We start from the raw sequence: 10,253 nt of genomic DNA, 5'->3' as shown, positions 1-10,253 counted from the left end.
AGGAACCTCTGTTCTTCAACAGTTTAATCAACACTCGAACTCTGCAGTCTGCCAGCCTTCGAGCCAGTCTGAGAGGAGCTGGCTGCACCAAACTCGGCCAACTAATGAAGATGACGGCAACATCTCTGGACAACCTGAGGAACAAGAGTAACATCACCTCTATCAGGTTTATCAAAAAAGTTGTGGAGGAAGTCTGTGCTGCCCTGCCTCAACACCTTAAAGAGACTGCTGAAGATCGCTCGCTGTGTGATCAGTGGAGTGAAGAGTGCGAATACAGCTTCCCTTCTCTTTTCATCACCCCAGCGGTGGCGGAGTGGCAGGAGGGAGAAGGTCAGCTGCTGTCATTTGAAACTCGTCACCTGGACAAGTTTCAGGCTGTCGGAAAAAAAAGCGCTCTATCATATAAACATCAAGACCCTAAATGTGCAGTCTCTGGCAGGGATGGAAGAGTCCAGGTGGACAGAGTTTTTTGGCCCAGACGTTTCCCCGAAAGGCAGCTGACAGTCCCTGTACAAGCTGCTTGTTGAAAAACGGACAGCAGACCTCCAGTGGAGGATTGTGCACGGGGCAATAGCTACAAACAGATAATGAGTGCACCTTGATCCTGAGCTCGGGGAGGGATGCATTTTTTGTTCACAGGCTGAGACCTTGGCACATTTGTCTGTTCAGTGTCCTCCTTTGGACTTTTTTTTTCATTCGCTTAAAACCTGGTTTCGGGGTTTTGGGGAGGTCATTTCTTTCAAGTTGTTTATTTTTGGCCTAAAATATTGTGCAAAGAAAAAGCCTGTCCATACACTGCTAAACTTTATATCTGGTTCTGCAAAGTTGGCCATCTGGCTGACCCGCAGAAACCAAGTTCAAACAGTGGGCAGTGTGGAGCCGGTGTCGGTTCTGAGAAGACTGCTGAAGGCCCGACTGCGGGTGGAACATGCGTACTACAAAATGATGGGCACTTTGCAGGTGTTCAAAAATATATGGGCTGTTGAGGAGGTTTTGTGCTCTGTGGGGGGAAGATGGGGAGTTGAATATACATATCTGAAACTCTCTCTGGTTTGCTGAACGTGTTGTTGTTTCTGATGTTGTCATCCTGAGGCAAGTGAAAGAGTGAATTTGTTTGCCACTTGAAGTGGTTCAATAAAGGGACCAAATAAAACCTAAAAAACCTGACCTACTGCTGCACAGTGTGGTTCTCCAGCTGCAAAGCACAGGACTGGAAGGACCTGCAGCTGGTGGTGAGGGCAGCGGAGCACGTCATCGGGTCAACACTGAAGACAGCCGGGCAGGCAAGAAAATAAATCCTTCTGTTAATGTTACATAACTATCCATCCACTAATTAGTCAGCTGCAAATATGGTTTGACCCTGAAAAAATTCTAACAAAAGGTTTCTCAGTGGTTTACAGTAGTATCAGATGTACTTAAAAACATACTAAAAGTTTACCAAAGTTTGACTCCAAGAAAGGTCCCATTTTCAAAATGGCGGCCGTCAGGTCATTAAAATGAGCATTACTCCTTTGTATTCCTCCTAGACCAGGAACACTGGTGCCTGATACATGTTTTGGCCATGTAATATTCTAATTAGCATATTTGCATGATAGATAAGTGATTATAAGTACAATAATATATTAAAGCAATTGGTTACAAACATATTTATGTGAAAAATAAGTACAATTTTGAGAATAGATTTTTTTCTTTGTTCCAGTTAATTTTATCTCAAAAGTTACAAACTGCTTTTACCATGCAAGGATTCTTTCAGATCATTCTGCATTGAGTTTCGAAATAGAATTTGTAAAACTATGTCAAATCCCAAAACCTGGAGATCCTCAAAAGAGGATTTTACAACTTATATTAAGGCTCATTTAGAAACTATTTCTGAGGTGCACCAAAACAGTGCAACATTCCCATTAATAATATGGGACACACTGAAGGCTTATGAGTTAGAGGATGTGTAATTGCCTTTTCCTCATCTTTAAATAAGAAAACAACAAATGAGTTGAAATGCATTGAACAAGATATAGCTAATTTGGAGAGGCAACACTATTTAACCAAGGACCCTAATTTGCTAATGCAGATAGATTATCTTAAATTAAAATATTACTCCATCAATACATACGCTAGCGAAATGGCATTGAAGAAATCAAAGTTATCTTATTTAGAACAAGGGGAAATGGCAGGCAAATTACTAGCTAGATAGATAAAAAAAGGAATCAGAAGATAGAACAATTGTTAAAATAAAATAAAATGAGATGGGTCCATTACAGTGGACCATCTTCAAATTAATGGTGTCTTCAAATCATATTATACTGAACTGTATAAAAAAAAAAAAAATCCGGAACCACTTTGTCGTCTGCGGAATTCCGTCTGCGAAACTACACGCTTGACCAATGGAATCGTTTGCTTTGTAGACGGGAAGTGACATCATACAACGCAAACGATTTATCTGTTAAAATGAGCGAAAGTTGAATCATTCTGGTGTCCCAGCTAGAGCTTAGATCGGGCCCAAAAAATCAAGCCCGACCCGAGCCTGTTGTGTCCGAGCCCGGCCGGGCCCATTAACTGTAATTATGAGCCCGAGCCCAATATATTTTTTAATACGTGGGCTGTTATAAATGACGTTCTCAACTACAATTCCATGTTGTTTGAACCACAGAAATATGTTTAGAATTATCTTAATGAATAATGCAACAAGTGCCACACTTTATGCACTCGACACAGCCGACACATGTTGTCACTGCCCATGATTTGTTTAAAATGGTTCCACACCTCCGACTTACCTCCAAACTTAAGTTAATTCTCCTGTTTTTATTTTTTTCTTTACATCTTCAAGCTCCATGTTGCACTTAAGTTACACAATCAGTGATGCCGGTAACGCGTTACTCTAATCTTACCACTTTTTGCAGAAACGAATAATCTAACGCGTTAATATTTCCAAACCAGTAATCAGATTAAAGTTACTTATTCAAGTCCCTGTGCGTTACTATCATTTTTGTCAGTTTCCTTAGTAAAAATATATATTTTCGCTTTCTTCTTGCGTCTCGGGGAGTGATGTCACGTGTGCGACAAGTCACGTTTTCAGCATTAGGATAACTCACGTGTAACACCACGCAGCGGCACAAACACACACAACAATGGAGGGAGGCGAGAGATGCACGTTTTCTAGCTTGAAATACAGTAATTATTTTGAGTTATTAAAAAAACAACAACACACAAATGCTTGATCAAGGGCCCAGCCAATTACTATTGTTATTAGCCGGCTCTGTAGGTGCTGAAGAGCTTGAGCACTCCTGTCAGATAATGAACAGTGACTTTTTTTCATTTGGTGCGAAATTAGAGCACAAGAATGCGAACATTTCGCACCGGACTCAATGTGCATGCTTTATATGCGGAACATTGCTGCACGGATATTCCGCAAATCCGTGCCGCATTTTCGTATCGCACCGGTGTGAAACGGCCTTAACACCAACTATTCGAAACCATTTCTGGTCTCAAGGGGCACCAGACAAGGTTGTCCAATGTCCCCTGCATTGTTTGCCATTGCTCTTAAGCCATTGGCTGCAATGTTCAGATCTCATGATCATATTAAAGGTATTACAATTGGGAGGGAGGAACATCTCATATCTCAGTATGCTAATGATATTTTGTTATATCTCCATGACCCCTTAAATTCTATGCCATTTATGTTATATCTATTTGAAAAATTTGGGAAGTTATCAGGCTACAAGATTTATTGGGATAAAACAGAGATAATGCCAAGAAGAAACCTTTAATTTGAATTATCTTCCATTTGTTAATAAAATATCAGATGAATTAAAGAGAATCTGTCATCTCCAATTCCTGTGATTGGTAGAGTTAACAGAGTTAAAATGTCTGTGTTGCCTAAGTTTTTATATTTATTACAGAATCTTCCGACTACTCCACCACAATCCTTTTTTTAAAAAGTACAGAATTTAGTATCTTCCTTTATATGGAACAATAAAACCCCACAATTTTGTATGTCAGTGTTACATTTGCCATATGAGTCTGGTGGCCTGAAGCTTCCCAACTTTTATTATTATTTTCTGTCATCTCAGCTTATCCAGTTTAAACAATGGTTTATAAATATTTCATGTTCACTGAAAACAATAGAATCCTTTGATATGTATCCATACAGTTTGGAACATTTACCGTACATTGAGTTCAAAGCAGTGGATAAAATTACCAAGAATCCTGTTATTTTAAACAGCCTCAGCATTTGGAAATTGTATCATAAACTGGCTATAAGATTTCTCTTTTCTCCTTTTTCTCCAATTTGGAAGAACCCAAGTGTTACATGCTGTATGGATGACACTTTTGAATTTTGGTAAGATAAAGGTATCCCAGAATTTTGTCATCTGTTTGATAATGGGACATTTCTTTCATTTGTTCAGCTGCAACAGAGATATGGATTACCTCTTTCCGATTTATTTAGATTTTTTTCAAATAAAACATGCATTAAATATTGAAAATGGTTCTCTTCAAGAACCCACACCATCAGAAATTGATGCTATATTAAACAATAAGAAGCAGGACAAGCAGAAAGTTATTTCTAAATTATATCATGACTTTATTGATTGTTCTGTAGTAAATACTGATAATGTAAGACAAAAGTGGGAACAAGATCTTCATGTGGAAATTCAGAAAGAGGATTGGTCTTACGTTCGTAGGCAAGTTGCTCTTACAATTTAAGGCATAAACTAGCTTTATTTTAGATGATACATAGGATTTATTACACTCGAGAGAAACTACGTAAAATGAACAGTGAGATGGCATTTCTCTGCTGGCTTTGTAAGAAACAAAAAGGAGCATTTTTTCACATGTTTTGATCATGTGACTTACTCTCCTTTTTTGTAATTCTGTTATCCAGTTGATATCTCAATGTTTACATGTATCCATTCCATTGTCACCTCGTTTATGTATTTTGGATCTAGTATGTCTGACAAGTGGAATAAACATCAAAGTAGGTATATAGATCTTGCTAAGTTGGCAGCCAGGAAATGTATAACTTTAAAATGAAAAGAATCCGAACCCCTAGTAATAGTGCACTGGTGGAATGAACTTTCAAGCTACCTCACACTGGACAGTATATATTATAGGAGTAAAGGCAGATCCTCAGACTTTTTAAAAATCTGGCAATCTCATATAGAATTTGCCTTTATAAGTGTTCTGGGTCAATATAAGGCATAGCAAAAAATTGTAAGATCCAAATGTAACAATTTGTTTTATTGTGGTAGTTTTTTGTTTATTGTGAGTGGGTCATTTTTTTGGTTTGTTTTATTTGTTTCTTATTTTTGTTGTCAGTGTCTATTGTGTTTTGAGGATATATGTTTGGGTATTATTTTGGTTCTTTGATTGTTGTATATAAAATCTACAACAACAAAAAAAAAAAGAAAAGAAAAAATCTGTCTAATGTTCTAACTCTGACACCCCCATAAAATGACACTAAGCATTTGTCTGAGAATAAGACATTTGCGCTGTAATTTCAATGAGGCAAGCAATATCAAATGTCAGTATTCTCCTCCACCATCTTCTGAATTGCTGAAAATTGTGAATTTAGTTTTGTTGGCTTTAATATAATGCCACTTTTAGACTCAAAAACATCTATAGAGGATGCATTACATATGTATTACCTTATTCAAATTGAAATGAGTGACCATTTTAGAGGGTTCACACACAGGCCTCTGTTCGGGTAAATTCATAGTTGTATATGATCAAAGTAATACAACTCCAATTTAAGTTACTTTTGGGTGCAATAACTTTTACATTGAATGTCAAGTCTGTGAAGAGCAAAAAAAAAGTATGTGTCAAAAAAATACTGAGTAGGCGTTACATGACATAGGCTAAATCGTTTACATCTCTGGTTTACCCCAAACAAAGATAAAACCTTACAGTAATCTCACAAAATCATGTATTCCTTAAGTATGTAATCATGCCAATGCAATTTAGACAAGTCCAATGGATTCATAGACCTAGAAAACATGGGGTTAGACACCAAGATTACATGGCTAGGTCAAATAATGAAGGAGTTAGGATATTTTAAGGGCTTCCTGCCTATTTTGGACGCCATCTTGAAAATTACACCTTTCTTGTGGTCAAACTTTGGTAAACTTTTAGTATGTTATTAAGGACACCCAGTACTACAAAAAACAGCTGAGAAACCTTGTGTTAGAATTTTTTCAGGGTTAGGTGTTTTTTTTTTCATATATGCAGCCGGCTAAATAAAATGAAATCGCACACTTGGGGATGCTTCTTAAGCCGGGTATATGCACGAACATAAATGGTTTGTGAGAGTGGCATTCAACAGTGTAACAGGACACACGACAGAATGGATGTTGGATGGATGGAGAGCCCTGGGTGGCTGTGGCTCAGGAGTAGAGCCTGCATCTTGTTAAGGTCTGCATGGTGAAGTGTTATTTGGCCAGAAACTGAAGCCCAAACTGCTCCTGGTGTGCTGGTAGGCACCTTGAATGGCAGCCATCACCATAAGAGTAGGGTTAGGGTGGGGAATTCACTTCGTATTCAATTCGTAAGACTACAAAAATGGCTGAACGGGATTCTTAATTTTGATCTCAACTATACATCTGTAAAGTTTAATGACTGAAACAAGCAAATGCGGGCCAGGGGTTTAAAGTGTGGAGGGTCCACCCACGCCCTTTTTCACTCAGCCAGCTCCCTTCTTTGAACTCTGCCTTCACTTCGATCTCAGCAAAACACTTGTCAAGTTTAGTTATTACATCTTACGCGATTATGACACTATTGTGTTCACAAAATCTGTCCTCATACAGACAGACATGTAAACACCTGGCAAAATAATCAAGATTGCTTCTGTCCTAGTTTCTGTGATTGACAAGGTGAAAACATTACCAGCTGATGTGCGGCTGATAATATAGTAGTCTGGTAAGTTTAGAAAATAACATCAAACCACGTAAAAACTATAGTTATGCCATATCAGGATATGAGGATAACCAAAATCTAAGATAATAAATAGTCTATGTCACAATAATGATGCAATACTGATTCACTGGCTAGTCCCAATTGTACTCTTGGCTTTAAGTGTCCATGTACTGTGAATCTTGTTGAGATTTGGGAATGTTAAAAGGTTAAGTCAGTTTACCTAGACTGTAAAGTGTACCAGAGCTGCATTCTTTCATAATTGTTTGATGTATATTGCTGTCCATGGTGCTGATGTAACTGTCACAATCTGGCCAAAAAAAGTAGTGATTCTATTTTTCAGTAATATCCAAGGTCTTGCACTGTTGGTGAACATGAATTGTTAGTTTTAATAGTAAGGTGAGACTAGCTTACATTGTTATCACAATGAAATCTTATTGACTCAATCTAATTTGATAATTGTTCAAAACATACAGTAGAAATATGAATGTCATTTCAGGTAGTGGTGTGAGTGTAGTTGTTTCTTCTTTACAGTGTTTTAGAAGTTATGGCTACTGACTGTCTTAGTCCCCCTTCAGTTAGGGCAACCTCAGCAAGGTAAAGATAGATTTGATTGCTAGAATTTACTTTTTTTTTTTTCAAATTAAAATTTAATGTCATCTGTCCACGATAATTGTTTTGTCCCTAATTTCTAGTTTCTTTTTGTCAACAAAATAATATGTATTTCTGAAAATAGCTTAAAGATTCACACATAAATATAAAACAATAAAATGATTAAATACATTGACAGATAATCAAAGCCATCCATACTGTTATGACAAACAAACAAACAAACAAACAAACAAACAATACAACATTAAAAAACTAAGTGTCCTTTATGTGTTGGCACTCCAGGTCTTCAAATCAAGCAAATATTTTATAATATGGGCAAAATGCTGAGTAACTGTAAATGTATTTATATCATATTGATGTAGAAGTACAGAATTCAACACATGTTGGCTTGAATTATTACTATATAATACATGTTAGTTGAATTAGCCAAAGTATTTAAGTGACAATCTTTTCCTCTGTGAGCATTGAAGTTATATGCTGATCATAGAGAAATGTCTCCTTGAAATCCCTAAATATGCAAAACTGTAAACATTTTGCACAAAATGACCTGTTTCAACATATTACCAACTTTGAAAATCTATTTAAGCTTATAAAAGTGTACTCCTGTTTATTATTTCATTTTACTGATATATTTTTTGACATAAGACATAAATATAATGGAGTAAATCCTTTTTTGATTACAAATTGTGATATGTATTCTTTTCAAAATGATATACTTAGTTTCCACCATCATTTCCATCATCATCTCCTGAAAATAAGATATTCTGCCACTGGGCTTGGGGCTCAATTGCAGTGAGGTGAAATATGGTAATAAAATGGCCAAGTTCAAGACATGCATTAAGTCATTATATTGATTTTGACCTTGCACCCGTAAACAATCAAATACTTTGTATTATAATGGAGCAGTGGTTGAAAATTCAGTCAGGATGCAATACTAAGCCAACTCGATATCTTGACAAATGTATTGCTGAATTCCTAACAAAATGCATACTCTACAGTTCGGTGGCCATGAATACCCTCAGTAAGTGCAGCAGTTCTACCTCAGGTTGTTACCTTGTTGTTCATTCATATTTTACCACATTTACAAACAAACAGATTAAGTTTTGTTCCATTTTAATATTTATTACTGAATTATAAATTATTATAAACAATCCTTTAATCATTCACTAATATTAGAGAGACCTCAGCCTCTACTGGGACAAGTGAGTTTCATATGACTGCATAAATTGATGAGGGCGGGCCTGATGGTGTGATCTCTGAGCCCATAGATGAGAGAACTCAGACATCTGGGGAGGATGCTAATAAACACATAAAAAATACTTTTGATGCGTACAATTACTAATCGTTGCAGGGTTGTTGCAAGTGAAGTCACTATAGAGGTATGCATCGTTGACAAGAGACTGAGGCCCAGCTGCACCAGATGCAGCAGCAGTGTGTTACGAGCCTTTTGCGCTGAAGCTTTGTCTGTGGAAGCTGACCTTGCTGCTACCATCACGCCAACATAGGAGGAAGCAATTGCCAGACTCGCTAATATGAATACAAAACAAGTGTAGGCTTTGTCATAAAGATTAGACATGGGGCCAAGAATCATAGCCATGTCAGAGCAATAATCTGTCATCTGTAGGCTTTGCAGGTCTTCAAATGCAAAATTTAACAGCAAAAGAACTCGTATGAGAATATTAAATAAACTCAAGGTCCAAACAACACAAATAGCTACCCCTGTGTTTCTGATGGTGATGATGGTAGCATGCCTCAGTGGGTAACACACAGCTACATATCTCTCCAGAGACATCACCACTAGTGTTAGTGGTGAGATTTCATTTGTGAGATTGGTGAGCATGGCAAGGAAACCACAGACAGGATACGTCAATCTTATTCTACAAGCTGCAAGTATGTACAATAACTGGCTCAGTGCCAGCAGTACAGTGTCAGCAAATAGTAGATTGTACAGAAGAATGTAACGGGAGGTCTCACAAAACACAGATTTACTCCTCAAGGTGAACAGCATTGTTCCATTAATAAAGAGGAATAGGCAGCATGGCATTCCAATCAGTGTGGATAGCAACACTCTTTCCAGTAATCCCTGATACGACTGTTCAGCAGTGATGTTGATATTCTCAGACTGATTAAAGTACAACATCTTAAAGAAGCATTGAAGACCAAATATGAATATTTAACTGTCCATGCAAATGAAATACAAAGCTTTTTTTTTTTCCAGTTTGCGATCCTCGAACATTGAGGACATGTCATCTTCAGAGTTCAGATGCAAAATCTTAAGCCATCTATATACATTTCCCATGTGCAGACACCTAGGCAGATAGAGTCCCTGCTCGTTCCATGCTGGGTTTGCCTACCCTCACATTTTGTTTATGGCCTCTGTCCTCACACCTTCACGTGACAATGTCAGCATGCCACGCCATGTGGTTAAAATATATGTAAATGCATGATGTAATCTCACCACTGCCACCTCCTTTTTACCCCAATCAAAATGATTTTATCTATGATGCAGCAGCACCTTCCTAACATGAAGTATTACCAGTGGTGGACAGTAACGGAGTCAATTTACTTGAGTACTGTAATTAAGTACATATCCAGAGGATTTGTACTTTACTTGAGTATTACATTTCTTTGGTACTTATTACTCTTACTTGAATACATTTCCAAGACAAATATTTTTACTTTTACTCGAGTTAATTTCTAGGAAGGCTGAAAAGTACTCGTTACTTTCAGGTCTGCTC

At 37.4% G+C, this 10,253-nt stretch overlaps 1 protein-coding gene across 1 annotated transcript; it reads right to left on the bottom strand.

Moving 5' to 3' along the window:
- Positions 1 to 8,698: 8,698 nt before the first annotated feature.
- LOC115593869 (odorant receptor 131-2-like) lies at positions 8,699 to 9,655 on the bottom strand. Its single transcript, XM_030437542.1, has one exon. It carries the CDS (start codon positions 9,653 to 9,655, stop codon positions 8,699 to 8,701), a length of 957 nt encoding a protein of 318 aa, XP_030293402.1.
- Positions 9,656 to 10,253: the final 598 nt, after the last annotated feature.

The sequence above is a fragment of the Sparus aurata genome, chromosome 13 (genome assembly GCF_900880675.1).
Source record: "Sparus aurata chromosome 13, fSpaAur1.1, whole genome shotgun sequence".
NCBI lineage: Eukaryota > Metazoa > Chordata > Actinopteri > Spariformes > Sparidae > Sparus > Sparus aurata.
This window is presented reverse-complemented; position numbering and strand designations above follow the sequence as displayed.